The 23,154-nt window shown below is 42.6% G+C and overlaps 1 protein-coding gene across 1 annotated transcript in view; it reads left to right on the top strand.

The window, feature by feature from the left end:
• The first annotated feature begins 3,576 nt into the window (after nt 1-3,576).
• LOC120914219 (protein FAM102A-like) overlaps nt 3,577-23,154 on the top strand; it is an 83,473-nt gene continuing 63,895 nt past the window's right edge. Inside the window, exon 1 of the mRNA XM_040324811.1 lies at nt 3,577-4,368. Coding sequence (XP_040180745.1) covers nt 4,223-4,368 — 146 coding nt within the window. The 5' untranslated portion in view covers nt 3,577-4,222. The remainder of the gene's footprint in view (nt 4,369-23,154) is intronic.

The raw sequence follows: 23,154 nt of genomic DNA, 5'->3' as shown, positions 1-23,154 counted from the left end.
CTAATATTACAATTGATAACACCCCTGACAAAAATGCTGATAAAAGCCTATGGGTTGATTTACTAAAGGCAAATCCACTTTGCACTGGTAGTGCAGTCGCTGTAGATCTGAGGGGAAGCTCTGCTGATTTTTATTTTTTTTATCATGTACAAACAAATTCACTTGTAGTGAAAAGTTGTTTTTCCCTCAGTAAATAAACCCCCTATGAGTTTACTGGCTGCAGGAAAAAAATGCCTGAAGCCAAAAACAGCAGCTGTAAAAACGTCCATTGTGCCTTTAAAGTGACGGTTGTTGACCATTCCCTTTTATGTGGTAGACAGTGAGTCGGACCATAAAGTAAAAAAAATGGTAATTCACACAAAGTGCTCAGAACTTAAAACCTTACAGTACAGACCAAAAGTTTGGACACACCTTCTTATTCAAAGAGTTTTCTTTATTTTCATGACTATGAAAATTGTAGATTCACACTGAAGGCATCAAAACTATGAATTAACACATGTGGAATTATACATAACAAAAAAGTGTGAAACAACTGAAAATATATTTAATATTCTAGGTTCTTCAAAGTAGCCACCTTTTGCTTTGATTACTGCTTGGCACACTCTTGGCATTCTCTTGATGAGCTTCAAGAGGTAGTCACCTGGCGCAGCACCCCATCACTCTCCTTCTTGGTCAAAAAGCCCTTACACAGCCTGGAGGTGTGTTTGGGGTCATTGTCCTGATGGATGGAATAGCAAGCCGCTGCAAGATGCTGTGGTAGCCATGCTGGTTCAGTATGCCTTCAATTTTGATTAAATCCCCAACAGTGTCACCAGCAAAGCACCCCCAAACCATCACACCTCCTCCTCCATGCTTCACAGTGGGAACCAGGCATGTAGAGTCCATCCGTTCACCTTTTCTGCGTCGCACAAAGACACGGGGGTTGGAACCAAAGATCTCAAGTTAGGACTCATCGGACCAAAGCACAGATTTCCACTGGTCTAATGTCCATTCCTTGTGTTCTTTAGCCCAAACAAGTCTCTTCTGCTTGTTGCCTTTCTTTAGCAGTGGTTTCCTAGCAGATATTCTATCATGAAGGCCTGATTCACACAGTCTCCTCTTACCAGTTCTAGAGATGTGTCTGCTGCAAAAGGTGGAAGAACCTAGAATATGAAATATATTTTCAGTTGTTTCACACTTTTTTGTTATGTATAATTAATTCCACATGTGTTAATTCATAGTTTTGATGCCTTCAGTGTGAATCTACAAATTTCATAGTCATGAAAATAAAGAAAACTCTTTGAATGAGAAGGTGTGTCCAAACTTTTGGTCTGTACTGTATGTAATTTTAAATACAAACCAACAGCAGCTCTCACACACATAGAAACACAAAAAATATCCCAAATAAAATGCTAAATAATTTTGTTTAGCAGTCCATTAAGTAGATCCAAATCCTAACTGGATGCTATTTAGTTTTTATAAGTGCTTGGAATTATACCCAATTGCCATATTTTCATGTTTTATAAAGTACCTTAAGGCCTGATTCACACCTATGCATTTTTAGTGCTTCTTGTATTTTTCAGATTTGCACTACAGAACGTGTTGCATAGGAAACCATGATAAATGGACTGTAGTGCAAATCTGCAAAAAGCACTAAAAATGCATAGATGTGAATCAGGCCTTATTACTTGGTTATACCCGTGTAGCAGCTCAATGCTGCTGATCTCCTGCAGTCTCTGCAGCAGCTGAATGTCGCTGACTGGGGGCCACAGAACATGTCTGCGCTTTGTGTGTCAGCATAGCCACTGATTGTCTCCACCAAGCAGCTCATGTGAAAGGATGACAACCAAGGAAGAAAATGTGGAAAAAGGCAGAGATTTTCAGCCCAAAAAAAAAGGTGCCTAGATAAGGACCCTTGTGGCAGAATCATCCCAGGTGTTATTTTAATGAAAGATTTAGATGTAGATTTAAAAAGCTTGAAATAACATATTTAAAGACTATGGGACAGATCCACAAAGGTATTGCTCTGGCGTATCTCTTGATACGCTGCGTAATTTCAAATTTTGCGCGTCGTATCTTTGTTTTGTATCCTCAAAACAAGATACGACGGCATCTCGGCTAGATCCGACAGGCGTACGCTCGTTTTCGGCGGCCGATAGGTGGCGTTTCCGTCGAATTTCCGCGTCGAGTATGCAAATTAGCTATTTACGGTGATCCACGAACGTACGACTGGCCGGCGCATTTTGTTTACGTCGTTTGCGTTCGGGTTTTTCCGGCGTATAGTTAAAGCTGCTGTTATGAGGCGTACTCAATGTTAAGTATGGTCTTCGTTCCCGCATACAATTTTGAATTTTTTACGTCGTTTGCGTAAGTCGTTTGCGAATAGGGATTTGCGTAGAATGACGTCACCGTCGTGAGCATTGGCTTGTTCCGGGTTAATTTCGAGCATGCGCACTGGGATACCCCCACGGACGGCGCATGCGCAGTTAAAGAAAAACGTTGTTTACGTCGGATCACGACGTATTGGCATAAAACCCGCCCCCATCACAGAGATTTGAATTGCGCGCCATTACGCCGCCAAAGATACACTACGCCGCCGTAACTTACGGCGCAAATTTTTTCAGGATTCGGGAAAAAAAGCAGAAAGTTACGGCGGCGTAGTGTATCTAAGATACGCTGCGCCCGGCGCAGAGGTACATGGATCTGCCCCCATGTGATTTAAAGATTGGGTTACACGGGGAGTAAACTTTTATATATTCCTCCATCCACACTATGCAAGGTAGATACACACCGGTGGCAGTTGTCAGAAGACCTGAACAGCCATAGCATCTGATTGGATAGAATTGTCTCTTTGATCTTACAATTGAAGGATGATGGGTGGGCCACAAAGTGAATTTAGGCTGGTTTGTCAGAACCGGACAATATTGATATTCACTTTTCATTTGTTGTTCTCCAGTCATACATTCCAATTTTCAGGCAATTTAATATATGTGAACAAACTTACGACTGGAAAAACAATTTTGACAGATCAAGGTAACCTACCACCAAATGTGCCTGAAATTGCTGTGTGTATGGCCAGCGGTCAGTTGTCTTGCTGCCAACAGTGAAAAGAGGCATTTGTCAGACCTTGAACCCCATCACTGACCTATCTGGACCCACCTTGATTTCCTCCCCACTTGGCCAATTAGATGTCATGCATGAGCAGTAAAAAACCTGCTTCTATTTTGTAAAATAATAATGAACACTTAATGAGAATCTCTTGCTATTGCCCCCTCAGGGAATATGAAGACCACCTGATCCTGGCTACGATTTTTATTTTAATCTTGTGAATTGAAGCACAGCCACCCATAGACTTTAATTTGCTTGTATCAGTCCTAAAGGAAAGTCAAACATCCACCATTATAAGGTCCATTCTAAACCTCATTCAGGATTTGCAGACACAAAGCTTGGTGTTGATTGTGGCTGGAGCTGGACTCAGCTCTGTACAGTACACAACATCAGATCAATGTCAGGATAGGGCTAATGCTTTCTCTTCCAGCAAATTGTTTTTCTTTCCCTGGCTCTTTCTCAGACAGTGATGTGTTTGTTTTGTTGCAGTTCTGGTGATGATCAGGGCGATGATGTGCCTATGAGAAGAGTGCTGGATACAGAGAGAAGACTGGCTCCTCTCCTCCCCCTCCACCACCCACAGAGCCGGTAGAGGAGGAGTCTTTAGCAGCCCAGTGCTGAGTTCAGATTCCTGCAACTCGCTGGCTAAACCTCCACAGCCTGAGGAGGAGGAAGAAGCAGAGAGCTTTCCCAGCCTGAACAAGATCACACGTCCAATTGCTTCTGCTTGGAGGTAAGAAATCTACATAAAGACTTTGTACCCTCTGCCTTCAGGAATCACTAGGAAGCAATCACTATCCCTCCAAGAGAGCGACAGCCGAGAAGAGAAAGAGAGGGACCCGTCCTCTGCTGGTTTGGAGCTTGCGGGTCTTCTCCTCCTACCCCTGGAGATGCTCCAAAGACTATTCCTCTCTTTGGTAAATTCTTGGGGCATCCATTCCCAAAGGAGGGCCGGACACCCCAATCGCAGGTACATAGTTGATGGCCGATAAAACACTTGAATTTTGAAGGTTGAGTTTTCTTTGAAACTAGAGAAAATTCCTTCGTACCCTCCTCCTCCTGTAATCCTTAAAATCCCATCTGCTTTCTCTTATCCCAAAACACTTGGAGAAATTCCTGCCTTGTGGGATCACTCATGGCTTTCTTGACCAAGAAAAAGAAGTTTAAGTTCCAGACCATCTTTACCCTGGAGGAGCTGACAGCCGTCCCCTTTGTCAACGGGGTTCTGTTTTGTAAGGTCAGGCTGCTGGACGGAGGAGATTTTGTCAGCCAGTCTAGCAGGTAAGTGAGAGAATTTCGAATGTATTGTAATCCCTGTTCCTGGAGCACTGTATAAATATTGTCACAAATGCAAGGCTGTTTCCCATAGCAACCACTCCATATTGCATTTAGAAGGCAAATCTGGTTGCCATGGCCAACCGCTCTGCATTTGCTGTCGTTTTCTCTGTTGCTGTTTCTAGTCACTGCCTTGGCAGCTTCGTCTGAATAGCTGGCCTGTTTGCTCACAGCACAATGTGAATCGCATCAATTGGGCCTTTTGTTGTGTACATATTTAGCATTTTTATTGCTCTATTTTCCATTGTAAGCTAAAAATAAATATAGGCTTGGCAAACTAATTGAAGTGCAGTCTAGCAGTATAGGAGTGCACACGCTGTGCAGCCTCTAATACTGTACCTGACAGCTCAGGGTCTCGTTGACTTGCTAATGTATGTGCTCTGTGGGAGCCAATGCCGTCATTTCAGTTTGAAGTTCAAAAGATTTTTACCTTTTGAGAAGTGTAACTGTGGACAGAAGATAATGGTTATCTGAAATAGACCTTAACAATTGGACTGGAAATAAGCGATATGTCTGTCCACAATACAACCTCAGCAGACAGACACCCCTTAACTGACCAATTTTTTTTTTTTTCTTTGGGGGGGGGGTCCAAAATGTTATCTTCCTGGATGATTAATGTTTTTCCAAAACTCATAAGTTCATAAACATGCCATGTTTGGCTAAGTAGAGTAAGAGTGCTAGATTGCGCTGCAGAAAAATCTTTCAGCGTTCAATCAATATTCGCAATGCCATTTCATGCCTATGGCCAGCCTACAAATGATTTGGCACTATAAAATGTGTAAATGACATTAGAAGTCAGTTGGGTGTACAGTAACATTCTGACCACGATAACAATCTCATTATCCATAAATCTACTTGCTCGGATTGCGCATTGTCTGAATGTTTATGTTGTGAAGACAGACCTGCTCCAGGTTACCTTGGGGTAAAATAATTCTTTATTTCAGCATGAACTATCGCTATTCCCCCCACCCCCCTTCCTGAGAAGCGAAGGCCAGGAGTGACTGGCACTTCCCACAGGCATGACGTTGTGGCCCGATCCGGCAACGATCGCCTAGTTCTGTGGGTAGTGAAGAAAATCATTGTAGAGCTCTGTGGTTTTCTTAACTCCATCTGTCGCACTACGGACAACTTGATGTCTTAACCCATACCTCCCGAATACTAATTGACCTCACTTTACCCAGGCACACGCGCCTGAATACACATACATCATTGCTTCCTAATTATCTTGCTGCTTTGATAAGCCAGTAAGCATCCAAAGTATGTCTATTGCCCAAAACGCATTAGTGATGCTGCCAGCTCAAGCATCTTTACTGGCAGGAAGTACAGGTTTGAGAAGCAGCAATTGCAGGCAATGGAATTCTCCAGGTTGCTGCAAAATATCTGTAAGGGCCCATTCACACACACATGTTGTAAGGCACGTTTTTATGCATGTTGACATGCAATGTAAAATACTTTGCAACAAATGTTAAAAGTGCATGTCAGTACGGACGTTCTTGGGTTTTCATTCATTTGAATGGAAAACATCTGGACCTAAAATGGAAACGAGTGAATGCGGCCTTAAAAAGCATTGATGGTTTTTTTTTGTTTTTTTTTTTCAGGACATAATAAATAACTCTTTCCATTTATGCTGTACATGGTTCTTAATAATAGTCTCACATTTAGATCCTTTTATAATGATCAGAGAAATCCACTCACTGGAGGACATCTTAATTAAGCCTACATTTATGATATTCATCACAGCGTGAACAACATTCTGCTGCTGCAGTTCCTAATGGAAACCTTTTCATAGAGAAACCTAGAGGCTGCTATGCTGCTTCTTATTCTGCAAATGCTAGTTTCCTGGCTGTCATGTTTACCCTCTTGCTTCAGTACATTGCGTCCCTTACCTAGAGCAGGTATACAAATATGGACGTCTAATGAGCATGACTGTTGACTTAAACCTTTTTGAACCCCATTGGTCAGTGTACTAGCCAGACGACTAATAGAAGTGGATTAGCATCACCCAAGTTATTCTCAGAAAAGTTTTGCACTTTCGGTGTGGCAGTGCAAAGACCAATAAGGATGTGGAAAAATATGTATTAACCAAGCAGAAACAATTTTTTTTTTTTTTTGTAAACGTCAGATGTTATGTAAGATATTTTTAATTGTTGGTCAGTAAGTCACGCGCACCTTAACTTAAAGGGGTAAAAAAATGTTTTCCTAAATAGCTTCCTTTACCTTAGTGCAGTCCTCCTTCACTTACCTCATCCTTCCATTTTGCTTTTAAATGTCCTTATTTCTTCTGAGAAATCCTCACTTCCTGTTCTTCTGTCTGTAACTACACACAGTAATGTGAGGCTTTCTCCCTGGTGTGGAGTGTCATACTCGCCCCCTCCCTTGGACTACAGGAGAGTCAGGATGCCCACAAACACAGCTCCTTTCTCTATCTGCAACGTAGCGAGTGTCCTGACTCTCCTGTAGTCCAAGGGAGGGGGCAAGCAAGACACTCCACACCGGGGAGAAAGCCTTGCATTACTATGTGTAGTTACAGACAGAAGAACAGGAGTGAGGATTTCTCAGAAGAAATAAGGACATTTAAAAGAAAAATGGAAGGATGAGGTAGGTGAAGGAGGACTGCACTAAGGTAAAGGAAGCTATTTAGGATTTTTTTTTTTTTTTTTTTACCTTTACAACCCCTTTAATGTCCCACCATTGCTCTCATATATAAACCAAACCTTCCCTAGAGCTGCCACTTAGTCTTTTTAAGACTATCCTAAGTCCAACTGGTTGCTGGTTACTGCAAAAATCACAGTTGCTCTAATGCTGGATCCTTGACACAGCGCTAGACTTCCAGCATTGTGCAGATGAAAAGCAGCGGCTGCAAACATAATGAGGGGATCACAACATTGCCTTTATTTCTTCTCCCCTTGTTTGTTCACAAAAAGCCTTGTATTTTCACAAGATGCAAGGTGTTATGTAAATAGTCAAAGGGAGAGGAAGGGCATATGAAAGACAAGATCTCGTCTTGTCTATTCACAGAGTACCTTGCAAAAGATTGTGAATGGGCAAGGGGAGAGGAAAGGGAGGATGAACAACGGAACCCTTCACTGTCATTTTTGCAGTAAGCAGCAACTATTTGGACCTACGATAGTCTTAACATTGGATTCATTTATTTAACTTGTGTTTGCAAAAAATAATCCCGGAGTTCATCTTTAAGGGAGCTGAGAGTGTCCGGACATCTGGTTGCTATGGTAACCATCGACTTCTTAAATAGGCCAGTTTCAGGTCACTGAACCATGTGTGAACGCTCTGAGTAGTGTAAATGGGCAAATCATTTATCATGTAATCTGGCGGGGTATCTACTGAGGTCCTAGCATTGGGCTTGTACCCACACGTGTTTTTGGTGTGCCAAGAAACCCTTGCTGTGAATTGTATTTAGTACTTGGCGAGGCAAAGAAGGTAGAGTTGTAGCTGACCTTAGAAATAACATATAGACATGCACTAGTCTCCAGGAGAAACTGCTTTGCTTGCCTTTGGATGCTTTCCCCTGTGGACAGTAGAAATCTATCCTATATTGTATCACTGCAATTATAGAGGGCCATACACTGCACACAGCAGAGCCACCCCACACATTAAGATGTATATGCCTCATTCACACCAAAACACATCATTGAGGTCGGTTACGCTGCTTTGCATAAAAATGCAGACGGGCTACTTTTTTTTTGCACCTCATATTTATGCATCTAACCGCATTGCTTCTCCGATGTGGGCCATAACATAACGATGAATAAAATAAAATTTTGTGATATTTTGGTAAAGTAAAAAGAAAAAGTAAACGGAGTTGCATTGTAACAACGCACAGCACTGGCCCTACACAATGGATACTCCTCAGACTTGCATGAATGCCATTTGCATATGGAAAGACGGGGAATGGTTAAAACCTCTGCCAGGTTCGTATGCCGGCGGTGTTTTCACTGGGGAGGAGATTCAACTTCTTTATTTCTCAGAATATGGTGAAAAATCTAAAATTTTACAGCAATCAAGTGGGGGAATTCTCCATTGAGGGCACCAATTCTGATGGCAGCAAAGAGGGGACCTTTCCTTACTTTCTGTTGTGTCTCAGAGGCAGAAAAATTAATGCAAATCTCTGCAATGGGAACCTGAGGAGGGATCCATTCCCTTTAGTTTTTAAAGGTTTCAAAAAAACTCCTACCGTTGTCTCCATCTCAGTGCCCCATACCTTTTTTAAGATTAGGCAATCTTTTCCATTGCTTGCTTTGATTGGTCAATTATAAAAGTTGTGCTTGTTGTCCGAGACCCAACTGTATAACAACTAGCCAAAACCTCCACCCCAGATTACTGGCTAGATTCATTAGTTAACCTGGGACACTCCTACAGCGACTTTCTCTCTAAAGCTGGGTATACACAAGTTATTTCAATTTTTTTCCAGATTTTTTTCCAGATTTTTTTCATCCATGCAAGCAAAGTAGGTGCTGGGACCTCCCCCGCGGTGCTATTGTATTTTGACAGTGGAGACTCCTCCCCCATCGGAATACACAGATCAGCATTGCAGCAGCTGATTTGAATGCTGGTTTTCCAGCAGGGCTGCACACATCAAAATTTGTTCCTGTTCCTGCTTAACCAGCAGAATCTTGATACGTGTGTACCCAGTTTTAGAGCTGACCTAAACAAGAGAAGTCACTCAATTCCCCAACAGTACTAAACGGTGCAGATGGACAAATCTCCTGACAGCCATTGTATTTTATTTTAAAAGCCATCCCCCGCAGCTGTCGGAATACCTAAACAGAGACTGCAGCTGATTGGATGTGACTTTTCTGTGGCTGAAAATTATTTTCCACCCATCTCCTTGGATCTTCAGATCCGGAGGATGCAGGCAGGACCAATCACAGCTTGAATTTCGGACAATTCGTTAGGAATATTGATGGTGTACAACAGTGCTATGAATTATTCACAAAGTAAGAGTGCTTCTCTTTGCAGTGCTGTGTGATTGGGAAAGGCAGAAGAAACTGAATTTAATTGTATGTTGCCAGCGTTGTTAAATTACCACCTGTCATAAGGTAAAAGGTAATGGGATTTATAGCTGGTTGGCAGTTTGAGATGAGCACACAGAAGAGGAGAGGAGCCAGACTCCCAGGTTTATATTCTCTGCCTCCTCAGCAGGGAAGGACAAATAATTACTTCTCCCCTGTGTCCTAAATCTGAAATCTCTGCTTCTTTCTGGTAACTGTGCTGTAATACTGTACATTTCCATGCAGGCGTGTGTAGATTTCCGTGACGAAGCACTTTACAGGTAAAAGTTACACTGTGGGCGGCTGTGTGTGTGTGTTTGCACAGCCGAGGATGGTACCTGCTGGTCCCAACCTGCCCTTTGCACTGCAATTTCTTCATTGCCCGCCTGCATAAGGCTCTGCGAAGTTGGTGGAAACACCGATATGTTCTACAACCTTCCCTTGGTGTCTGAACATTGGTTTATCCCTCTCCCTTTGTTTAATTGGGTTACCCGTATATCTAAACTCAAGCACAGTTGAAATAATACATGGCAGCATACCAGTCCTTGGATGTGGTGGCTGCGTTTTTTTTTTTTTTTTATTTTATTTGGTCAATAACACTCTTCCTGTCCTAGGGTGACAACGATCATTTGCCATACTGTATCAATGGAGGAGCATCATTGTCCCCTTAGGACAGGAAGTTTTGTGACTACAAATCATCTCTCTTCTTTCTTTCCCTTAACACACGGGGGATGTGTACTGTAGTCCTGATAAGACTGAAGAGAACACAAGACTGCATTGCATTCTAGAAGGATTAACAGGGTTTTTTTTTTTTCTTTCAATTTAACAGACCAAAAGGGAACAAATGGGAGACATTCAGACCGAGTTCACACATATGCGACCTCGGGTTCATGACTGGGGTCTGGTAGGTCCCTGTTCACCAGTTCTGGTGCAAATGTGGTCCAAAATTTTTGCCTGAATCGGAACCAAAGACGCACAGGACACTTCTGAATGTGTACCGGCTCCATTGAAAGTCAGTCACATTCACCTGCCATGCGAATTGGATGCAATTAAAGTTTTCATGTTAAAGTTTTCATACACTTTAACATTTTGCACAGTATTTCATTTTTTTATTATTAAAGCGTTTACAACTAAAATGTATTATTTTGTAGCATAACAAAATCCTTAGATGTGGTGACTGCATACAGCAGCTATTGAGGGGAACTGTCCTACAAGCATGATAGATGGCGGCTTTCTCCCCACCTTTCTCTATAGACATGAAAGCTTGGCCAAGTGCTTATGTCAGTGGAACTGCCAACTACAAGATGTCTTCCTATATACTATGTTATATCCGTGGGCAAACTTTATGCCTTTCGTGGTCCCATTTTGTGTGTGTGTGTGTGTGTATTAAAATATAATATATATATATATATATCTATATATATAAAACTCAAGTGTATGTATGTATGTATGTATGTATGTATGTATGTTCCAGCATCACGTCCAAACGGCTAAAGATATTAACATGAAACTTGGCACACATGTTACTTATATGTCAGCAACAAACCTAGGATAGGTGGTTTAACCCTTACCCACCCCCATTTGCCATGGTCGGGGTTTTCCTTTAAAGTCCCATTCAACTCTATGGGAAATACATGTTACTTCATAACTTCCAAACGGCTGTAGATATTTTGATAACACTTGGTCACATGTTACTTATATGTCCACTTAAAGCGGTGGTTCCCCCTTAAAAACAACTTTTTTTTTTTCCACTGCCCCCCCACATTCCATCACGATTAAGGCACATATTTTTTTTTTCCTGCTGTACATACCTTACTACAGCATATTCACCCGTGCATCCGGGTTGCGAGTCCCGCGGGAGTGGGCGTTCCTCACATGGTGTTGATTGACGTTTTCCCCAAAAATGAGCTAGAAAGGAGCCGAACGGCAAATCGGCGCTATACTGCGCATGCGCATCGCCGTTCGGCTCCTTTCGCCAATCGTGACGCGGCTTACGCAACGGGGGGAGAGCTCGTTTTTGGGCAAAACGTCAATCAACACCATGTGAGGAACGCCCACTCCCGCGGGACTCGCAACCCGGATGCACGGGTGAATATGCTGTAGTAAGGTATGTACAGCAAGAAAAAAAAAATATGTGCCTTAATCGTGATGGAATGTGGGGGGTCAGTGGAAAAAAAAAAAGTTGTTTTTAAGGGGGAACCACCGCTTTAAACTATAGGATAGTTAATTTATCCCTTAACTACCCCCATTTGTGAGGGTCGGGGTTTTTGTTTAAAGTCCCATGCAAATCAATGGGAAATGTATGTTCCCACATAACTTCTGTACGCCTGCAGATATTTCAATAATACCTGGTACACATATTACTTATATGCCAAATAAAAATATATGACAGTTACATTAACCCTTACCTACACCCTTATATAAAAGATGGGTATATTACTATGATTTTCCTCCCCAAAAGGTTAAGATAGGAAGACCGGGCAACGCCGGGTATTCAGCTAGTGTGTGTGTATATATATATATATATATATATATATATATATATATATATATATATATATATATATATATATATATATATAAATGTGTGTGTGTGTGTGTATATATTTGTATTTATTGGCGTGTAACACACACTCTTTCCCCCTGAAAATAGAGGGCAAATCATGTGTGCATGTTGTTCTACGCCAATTTTTTATCTGAGCTTTATCAAGCGCCACCAGATTACACAGAACAGTGTTCTCCTGTCTACTCGGCAGTCACTGTAATTCAAAATCCCACCTCCTGGACCGGTTCCTATGGTAGACGACACCTGTCCCGGCATTGGACCAGCGTTCTGTCTTTCATAGGAGTGGGACTTCGTAATACAGTGGCTGCCGAGTAAACAGGAGATTTCTCTTCTCAGGCTGCATTGATGGGCAATGGTTAGGCTGCATTGATGGGCACTGACTCTTATTTTGCTTCAAAGTTCTTTATTTAATTTTTTTTCTTTTTTTTTTCCGGAAACTTCCCTCCTTAAGATTAAGGCGTGTTGTACGCCTGTGCATGTCATACACTGATAAATATGGTGTATAAATACTTACTGTATACTGTATAACTCTAATTATATCTTCATGTTGGTCCATCTCTCTCTCCACCTTTCTTTTTGTGTAGCTCGCTCCTCTCGGTTTTTGGGTGTCTCTCTCTCTCTCTCTCTCTCTCTCTCTCTCTCCCCCCCTATCCCATTGTTGGTATAGCTCTCTCTCTCCCCCTATCCCATTGTTGGTATAGCTCTCTCTCTCTCATTGTTGGTATAGCTCTCTCTCCCCCCCTATCCGATTGTTGGTATAGCTCTCTCTCCTACCTCTCTCCCATTGTTGGTATAGCTCTCTCTCCCATTGTTGGTATAGCTCTCTCTCTCCCCCTATCCCATTGTTGGTATAGCTCTCTCTCTCCCCCTATCCCATTGTTGGTATAGCTCTCACTCTCCCCCTATCCCATTGTTGGTATAGCTCTCTCTCTCCCCCTATCCCATTGTTGGTATAGCTCTCTCTCTCCCCCTATCCCATTGTTGGTATATCTCTCTCTCTCTCCCCCTATCCCATTGTTGGTATAGCTCTCTCTCTCTCCCCCCCTATCCCATTGTTGGTATAGCTCTCTCTCTCCCCTATCTCATTGTTGGTATAGCTCTCTCTCTCCCCCTATCCTATTGTTGGTATAGCTCTCTCTCTCTCCCCCTATCCCATTGTTGGTATAGCTCTCTCTCTCTCCCCCTATCCCATTGTTGGTATAGCTCTCTCTCTCCCCCTATCCCATTGTTGGTATAGCTCTCTCTCTCCCCTATCTCATTGTTGGTATAGCTCTCTCTCCCCCCTATCCCATTGTTGGTATAGCTCTCTCTCTCCCCCTATCCCATTGTTGGTATAGCTCTCTCTCTCCCCCTATCCCATTGTTGGTATAGCTCTCTCTCCCCCCTATCCCATTGTTGGTATAGCTCTCTCTCTCCCCCTATCCTATTGTTGGTATAGCTCTCTCTCTCTCCCCCTATCCCATTGTTGGTATAGCTCTCTCTCTCTCCCCCTATCCTATTGTTGGTATAGCTCTCTCTCTCTCCCCCTATCCCATTGTTGGTATAGCTCTCTCTCTCCCCCTATCCCATTGTTGGTATAGCTCTCTCTCTCCCCCTATCCCATTGTTGGTATATCTCTCTCTCTTTCTCCCCCCCCCTCTCCCATTGTTGGTATAGCTCTCTCTCTCTCTCCCCCTATCCCATTGTTGGTATAGCTCTCTCTCTCCCCCTATCCCATTGTTGGTATAGCTCTCTCTCTCCCCCTCTCCCATTGTTGGTATAGCTCTCTCTCTCCCCCTCTCCCATTGTTGGTATAGCTCTCTCTCTCCCCCTCTCCCATTGTTGGTATAGCTCTCTCTCTCCCCCTCTCCCATTGTTGGTATAGCGCTCTCTCCCCCCCCCCTCTCTCATTGTTGGTAGAGCTCTCTCTCCCACCTCTCTCCCATTGTTGGTATAGCTCTCTCTCTCCCTCCCTCTCCCATTGTTGGTATAGCTCTCTCTCCCCCTATCCCATTGTTGGTATAGCTCTCTCTCTCCCTCTCTTTTTGCGTTTTGTGTGGCTTTCTCTACTTTTGTGGTTGTATGGTTCTCTTTACCCTTCTTCTCCCGTTTGGGGTTGTGTCCCCCTTTGTGTTTATGTGACTCTGTCCTCATCTTGTTTTGTTACTCTCTCCCTCCTTGTTCTCCTCTGTTGCATTTCCTCAGAACACAGCAGTACATCAGTGTATATCTGGCACGGTGTCTGCTATAAGCACATTGCTCCAGCGGTGTGCTGCTCTGTGGAGCCTGACCTGCCAGTTATCAGCACACTATGCGATGTTGCAGCACACGACCTGGAATGTAACTCTTGTGTTTCTTAAATGATTGATAGACCTGTCACTCTACATTCAAGAAAATTCTTTATCTCCCCAAACACTTCAAAATCCATTTACTGCATAAAGCCACTTCAGTCTAAATTTTGCTCTCTATAATTCATCACTTTGTGTGTTCCTACTAGGCAGGGCATTGTAACCGCATGCACCATTTAGTTAGTAAAGTACACTAAGGTTACATAACTAAGGATTTGTAGGCAGGACAGGGTGGCTGCACTTTGGCATTCATTTCAGTGTGGACACATTGATGTTCTTGACAGACGACATGTAATGTGACAGTAGTTTTCTTTATTTGGACTGCTGGACGAGAAGTCAGCTGTGTATTGGAAAATGTTGCTGCCTACTTTACCAGCTTCATTTTAAATACGGTAAATGTTTTGTATATGTTCCTGACACCTTAACAAATGTATCTATGTACCCTAAAGTGGAGTCCTGCTGATCGGAACCCTCCCCCCCTCCGGTGTCACATTTGACACCTTTCAGGGGGAGGGGGGTGCAGATACCTGTCTAAAGACAGGTATTTGCACCCACTTCCGGCCCAGCATTCACGGGCAAAAGACGGGCATTCCGTCGCTCATTCCGATCGCTCGTCCTCTGCGGCGATCGGCGCTGGACTCCAGGACAGGTAAGTGTCCTAATATTAAAAGTCAGCAGCTGCAGTATTTGTAGCTGCTGGCTTTTAATATTTTTTTCCCATGGCACATCCGCTTTAAGATTGCTACTACTGTACTTAAATTTACAGGAACTTTACGTTTAGCGAACCTCTCATAAATAGACTCGCCGTGAGCTGCGGTGCAATATCTGCACCATACATGATCTGTGGGGGTGCCCATGTTGTAGGGTGCCAGTTAGAAATCTGACTGAAGAGACCAAAGTCATAAGTTTGTATAATGAGCACCCCTGTGGCACTTCAATAGATGAAAAAGATGGCACAGCCTCCTCGTTTATGGTGTGTGTGTGTGTGTGTGTGTGTGTGTGTGTGTGTGTGTGTGTGTGTGTTTGTGTTTTATTTTTTTCATAGTGGGGAAGACGTAGAAAAATGTGTCTTTATACCTTGATTTCATCACTGGTATGGTGGTTGTGTTGTTGTGGGAAGTGTTTTACATGACTCATTAAAGGGGTAATACTTTTGGACTACTGGAATATAGAACATTTTACTGGTTGTTTAGAACTTTAATTGTGCAGGATAGAAGTATTTTTTGAGAGTATACTGATCAGTGGCATAGGGGAAGTGTGAAGGTTTCCCGCTTACTCTGTGAAGTCTAATAATGTAGATTCCAAGACTGTATAGCATAGTTATGTTTTGTATCATTATATCATTGTATCATCTCTCTTCTTATGTATGTATGTATGTACGTACATACATATGTAGTGTAATAAATTATAATCCGCGCTATGGTAAGTAATAGAGGCTGCTGCCTCTCTGTAGTGCCTCAATGAAGAGGCTTAAAAATAAGGATGGTAGTAAATAGAATATGGCGCTGCCTGCTTGTATTAGGTGGAGGGCAAATGTAGTCCCAGGAAATGGGCCAATGGATCTTGTCGGGTATCCTTAAATAGGTACAGTCCCACAGTTGGATGGACTGTCTATGATAGTGTCTGGTAAATATATATACGTTCTCTGGATGAAGGATACCCTTTTAATAGGACTTATGTAATGTGGTATAGATTATCTAAGTCATAACCACCACTAGAGGTGAGGTATGAGAGAAAATATATATATATATATATATATTGAATGAGTAAGTACAGAAATTCCTATGATACTGTGTGGTGAACCTGTTAACCAAAAGTCAGGATCCTGTGCAGGCTAGGATTCCTGATAAGTGACACTCCGGTGTTAAAGCTGCCGCTTTCCAAAAAAGAAGCCTATGTGAGTGATAAGACTTATCTCATAGGTGTTGCATACATTAAAAAAAACAAATATAAATATAAATCGTGACACTCATAAAATCTGTATGAATCCCCAAGATATCAAAAAGCACCAAGAAAAAATTACCAAGAAAAAATTGAAAAGAACCAGAAAATCCTAATAATTGAATAAATGTCTGATGACCAATGCCAAGGCAAATAACAGATATTAGAGCCTCTGTGATAATTGGTGTAGGTGCTATGTTGCACTAATTGTGAAAATGCCAGAGTGCAACAGACAGTAAATGTCAACAACAATATTGTGACCCCTGGAAAAAACATGTTAATGTTCAAAAGGTAGCTTGCACTAGTGTCAGTCCAAACTCACTCACTGGGACTACATTTGCCCTCCATCTAATACAAACAGGCAGTGCCATATTCTCTTTACTACCATCCTTATACATACATACATACATACATACATACATACATATATACATACATGTATGGGTAGTATAAATGAACCCGGGTCACCGCTTCTTTCAGTTAGAATTTAGTCTTCCACTCTATTTACATTTTGCCAAATATCTGCGTCACAAGGATGTTGGGTAGTGATTTGCAAACAGTGATACGGCTTTATGAGATAAAGTTCCATTTACACAGTTATCGGAGCAGGACGTGGGGTAGGTCAGAATATTCATGATGCAAGACATCTGTTAGAGCATGGGAAATAAGCTGTTCATATCCAGTACTTTGTCAGCAATCCATGAGAAGAGAGCTTCATACAATCTGGTTGCATTGAGCAATTCCTCCTCAGGCCCCTGTAAAGGTCTATGCTCACACAAAACTCTGCAGTTGCCTGATTTTAAAATCTAGTATTTTCAACACAATTTAAGAGCATATAGCAGATCTTCATCCAATTGACCTGGTTTTAAAATTGCAGAAAATATCACCCTAGGTGTTGCCAATGAACACTTTCCGACTAAATCAATTGCTTGTTGTTTTTTTTTTTTTTTTTGGACTTTCATTGACACAAGGAAAGCAAATAACGCATTTTCTGCCTTTGTCAATTGGTTGCAAGACAAATGCCACGTACACATGAAGTGTCTAAAGACTATGGGATATTTTTATTTATTTTTTCCTTGTATTTGCGACAATCAGTGACTTATAGCAAGACACGTGGCCACTCATTAAAATTAGAAGAAAAAAGGTTTAACCTTAAACCACCTAGAGGGTTCTTTACTGTAATGCTGCGTACACGCGATCGGACATTCCGACAACAAAACCGTGGATTTTTTTCCCGACGGATGTTGGCTCAAACTTGTCTTGCATACACACAGTCGCACAAATGTTGTCCGAAATTCCGATTGCCAAGAGCGCGGTCACGTACGACGGCACTTTAAAAGAGAAGTTCAATACCAAGTGCGCCACCCTTTGGGCTCCTTCTGCTAATCTTGTGTTAGTAGAAGTTTGGTGAGAGACGATTCGTGCTTATATGTCATCTGCTGCTGTTCCCAATCTCTCGGAGTCTCGGAAAAATCAGTGTTCTATCTCCATTATGAGCGCTAGTTTTACCAGACTGAGCGCTTCCGTCTCGTACTTGATTCAGAGCATGCGTGGAATTTTGTGCATCGGAATTGTCTACACAAGCTCGGAATTTACGAGAACTGATTTTTTTGACGGAAAATTCGAGATCCAGCTGTCAAATTTTTGTTGACGGAAATTACGACAGCTAATGTCCAATGGAGCCTACGCAAGCTCCCATTGAACATTTGTTGTTGGAAATTCCGAGCGTGTATACGTGGCAAAAGTGTGTGCATCATTGTATTTAAGAATGACTGTTGTTACAGAGACCTCTTCCTCCTATGCTCATCTTGATGCTCAACATAAACGATTGACGGATCATACAATTGACTGTTCTACCAATCTTTCAATTAAAACAAATCATCTAAAAAAAAATATCAGTTTAATGTAAGGATATATTATGCAGTCTACATAGATTTCATAGCCTTCCTCTTGATCAACTATGGGTATAGGATAGTGTATATGGAGGTTTTCTATTTGTTTTTTTTATTAGTTGAACTAGATGGATTAGTGTCGTTTTTATTTTATTTTTGCAGCCTAACTATGTAACTATTATTTCACTTTTTTTTTGCCACTTAAATTGATGGTTTATTAGTCAAAGCATCTATTAAAGTGGTACTAAAGTCTATTTTTTTTTTTTTTCCGTTTAAAAATAACAAACATGTTATATACCTACCTGCCTTGTGTAGTGGTTTTGCACAGAGCAGCCCAGATCCTCCTTTTCTCGGGTCCCTCTTCGCCGCTCCTGGCCCCTCCCTCCTGTTGAGGGTCCCCACAGCAAGCAGCTTTCTAAAGGGGCAACCTGAGCCGAGCCGCAGCTCCATGTATCCATTCAGACACGGAGTCGTTGCCCAGCCCCACTCCCTCCTCTTATTCCTCATTGGTTCACTGACTTTGACATCAGCGGGAGCCAATGGTGCTTCGCTGCTGTCTCAGCCAATGAAGAGGGAGAGACAGCCGAGTCACTTGTGCAACATTGCTGGATCGAGATTGGGCTCACGTAAGTATTAGGGGCAATGATGCACATAGAATGTATTAAGATAAAAAAAAAAACTCCTGCCTTTTACAACCACTTTAAGTAAAGTTGTTTTTGTGAAAGATACAAGGGTTGTTGTGTGATCAGTATAGGTTTGAGATGAACTGTCTTTTATAGCAATAAACTTCCAAAGTGTGACCACGTTGTCCGACACATCCTAACAAGAGAGGGTTGGACACCTAGCAAGAGTAAAATAATAAACCTTTTTAGTAAGACCCATGGGGGCCACATGTTTGGGTACCTGAGCATGCCTAGTGTACAACACAGAGGGATGTTTTACAAGCCAGAGTGATGATTTAGCTCCTCATATTTCACATATTTTGTCAGTGGACAAAACTAGATTACTAGATTTTATTTTCACTCATTTTAGCAGAGGTGAATGTAGCATATAATCGTGTTCTTGATTTTATCTTGCTAGTCTAGAGTTCAAATGAACTGCATATTTCAGATAAAGTGCATAGTTTTCATACCATGATGTGTTGATTTTCTCCTTCCCAGGCACTCGGAGGTTAACTCCCCCCTATACATTTAGGTAAATATTTTTAGTTGCTAGGTCTTCACCATGCACAGTTCACAAGGTGTATTGGCAACCGGACAAGGCGGCACAATAGGCTATGTGCTCTGCTCTCCAGGGCTCAGATTGAATACCTGACGTTCCTCCTGAATTTGTTTTGTCACTCACCTTGAAATAGTTTGTTGTAAGGTACATCAGGTCCTTGGAAAGAATGAAATCAGATCGCTTTGTTTTTTAGACCTTGGTGCTCCTAGCATTGCACTGAAGGGCGTAGAACGGTGATTGTGTTCAGCTCCTTACGTAATTCCACTGTATTCACCGCAACCATTGTGTTCTTCTGGGCTTTATGTCACTGTCTGAATTCATTAAAAGTTCTTTATGCTGGTCATAAATGTTTAGTACTGGAATAAGCACCACAATAGTTAGAGTGGTCAGCACTCTTGGCTTGTAGCACAGGGGTCTTATGTTCAGTTCTGGAGACGCTGTGTATTTATTTTCTGTTTGTTTTCATGGGTTTCCAGCAGATGTTCAATTTCTTTGCTCCCACAATCCAAAAAGTTCTTGTAGGTTTAGTGCCATCTGACCAAGCTGACCTTGTTTAGAGTGCCTTACCCTGATGTGTCCGGTTCCTTATTGTGCTGAGGAAGCTTGGGCATAAAGCTAGTAATCCAGCAACATAAAAACGGGCAACTGCTACAGAAACGGCTAAAGCCAGCCATAGATGGTTTCTAATCTCTGCCGATTTCAGCAGGAACCATCTGTGATTCAAACCATCTATGGGCAGGCTGAATGTACCCAAATTGATCCATCGATCTACTTTGGTCCACCAGCATGCTGGATTTTTAGCATGCGATTATTGTCAGCGGCTATAACCACTAGCAATAATCAATGTGTTCTCCCGGCAGGGTGCCATCACAATAGCCACACAATAGCTCTGTGGGAGGGAATTGTGTTGATGGGGGAATTGAGTGATTTTCTTTTCCTGCAATCCGTGGTTGCAGGAAAGAAAATTGAACCATCTATAGCCTGCTTAAAGCGGTAGTTCACCCCCCCCGACACGATTTTACCATCGAGACAGGCATTGTAGCGCGAGCTACAGTATGCCTGTCCCGATTTTTTTAACCCCGGACTCACCTTGTAATCAGAGATCGTATTTTTCGGCTCCCGCGGGGAATGGGCGTGCCTATGGAGAGGGAGGATGATTGACGGCCGGCCCTGGCACGTCACTCTCCCCGAAGACAGCCGGAGTAGGTCTCGGCTCTTCACGGCGCCTGCGCACAGGCTATGCGCACGCGTCGTGAAGACCAAGCCTATTTCGGCTATTTCCGGAGAAGCGTGACGCGCCAGAGCCGGCCGTCAATCATCCTCCGTCTCCATAGGCACGCCCATTCCCCGGTATCTTCGATCTACGCGTACAAGGTGAGTACGGGGGTAAAAAATTCGGGACAGGCATACTGTAGCTCGCGCTACAATGCCTGATTTTATGGTAAAAGAAAAAAAAATTATTTTTTTTTCGTCGATGGGGTGAACCCCCGCTTTAAGACTTAATTCATAAGGCAAACTCTTGTAAAATAATAGAAGTAAAACCTGCTGTGTGCTAGGCACCCTCTGGAGCACCCCAGACCTGCATTTCTGTCACTTTGATCCCTGGCACCACTTAATAAAATCCTGGTACTTCTGGATGTGGGGGAGCCTGTGACTAACCCCCTTACCTCCTGGTGATGCAGTGTCTGATTGGCTAATCTCCAGACCCCCATGACTGTCTTGAGGTGTTGAGATACCTGCTGGTGACACTGCCGAAATAGTGGGTGATCATGACCGATGGAAAAGGGTTTCTGAAAGGCTGGAGAGTTTTCAGTGTATGTTTGTTGTGTATGGACGTGTGATTAGCTCATGGTAGCACTAGGAGGAAAGCAGACACACATTTATAAAGATGCCCGTGTCCTGGGACTCCTCATTTCCTTTTGTCTGGAACATTTCTGTAATCTTTTAATGACATCTGATAAATCGATACGCCATCCGTATAGCTCAGACTGCAGTTCTTTAAAGTGTATTAATGATGTTCTACCTGTAATTCTCTCCTGTACAATACGGATTCTGGATGGAGAATGAATTGGCTGTGCTCTTCTAATGCTCTTATCTCCCATCACAGATCCCTGCTGTAGTCCAGAAGTCTAGTCGTCTATACGTACAGCATGTACTTGCAGATAATAAAATTCACCAAAAACTTATTTCAGTGTTGGGTCAGTACTGCTTCGATTTAAAAAAAAAAACACCCGATTCCCCTTGACAAAATGAGCCTCAATCTAATGTTAAAAATAGTTTTTCGGGTGAACTCCCGCTTTAACAAAATGAAGGCAGACATTGCAGTTACAATACAATTCGATACAAGAGGAATCGGAGGGTCCTGCTCGTTCCTGTCCAGTCTATATTGTCTACCGTTCATCCTGCACACGGTGAACAAGGTGTCGTAACCCACTAGGAAATTGTCCATAACATTTATCTGTCCCTGTGGCCTTCCTCTCTGGATTCCTGTTGTTTAGGAAGTTGCTAGTTTATCATGAAAAATCCTTCCTTTTGCTCTGCCCTAGGTCCTGGGCCTTGCCTGCTGCAGCTCATTTCAGGAATGTAGTGATCCTATCGGCTCAGTTCCCCTATTAACCCCTAACATTCCTTCAATCTGACAGCTTTTTCCTATCAGCAGTTGCTTGTGTGATAGCTGTGTCTGAAATAACAAACATTGCCAGTGCAGTTGGAAAATTGAAGCTCCTGCCTACCATTGCTGATTGAAAAGGAGCTAACGTATGGAAAGTGGAGGCAACCTGTACGATAGAAATGTGGTGTTTAGCTCTGCTGCATGTACCTTTTTTTTAGCACGTTTTTGTTTTTTAGCATAGAATTAATTGACCCACTAAAGATTGCTTAGCTAAGGGGCTAATAAAGCCATCGGTAGGAATGCCCCATTTTTTTTTTATTTTTTTTTGGGGTGTGCGACTGATGGTGTCGCTGTAAAGGAATACTGTACTGAGGCAGCCAATCCTTCTATTGGTTCTCTGGCTGTCATGTTGACTTGGGTAGATTTTAAAGAAGGAACTGACCACTGAAAGCTGCACCCAAAAAGGACAGACGGGGGGCAAATGTCTGATCACCAGTATTGCCTGTGGTCTCCCTACAATTGATCATTTCCCCTCTACTGACTTACTATACCTTTTTCTGCACTCTGTGTGGAGGCGGCCATCTTGGTAGAGGCAGGGCTTTGCTTCCTCATGTCGGAGCCAGCAGGGAGAAAAGTGAGCAGCGTGGTAGTGACATCACCACATTTTATTTTATATCTCTGGAGAGTGACAGTCAGAGTCAGTAGTACCTTATATCTCACACTGCAGATACAACGCTATGAGGCTGGAGGCAAAGGACTTCCTAAGCACACTTGCATGCCAGAAAGTGCACTGTTATTTTTCAGGAGGAGTTCCGGACAAACAGAATACTGCTTAGACGCAAATAACATCTTCACTTTTTGATTGCGGTCCATTTTAACTCGCTGATATACAATGAGTGTGCAGTTTGAGTCCTTCCATTACTCTGACTTTTTTGATTGTTTCTGGTCAGTGTCTTAAAACAGCCCCATATCCTTTTCCTAAAGTTTCTCATCAAATGCCTCCATTAGTCTTGCAAATCACAGTCACCTGCAGGTAACTTGGTCACTGTGAAGACTTGTCTCATCTGGTTGTGGTTTTAGGTTGTCACAACAGGCCCTCTGGCACCACAAGGTGTCATTTGGCAGAGTTCTCTCAACACATGGCCTCAGATAGCTCCTAGCATGA

This window comes from Rana temporaria, chromosome 9, assembly GCF_905171775.1.
Source record: "Rana temporaria chromosome 9, aRanTem1.1, whole genome shotgun sequence".
Classification (NCBI taxonomy): Eukaryota; Metazoa; Chordata; class Amphibia; order Anura; family Ranidae; genus Rana; species Rana temporaria.
The sequence above is the reverse complement of the archived record's forward strand: the minus strand, read 5'-3'. Positions and strand labels throughout refer to the sequence as shown.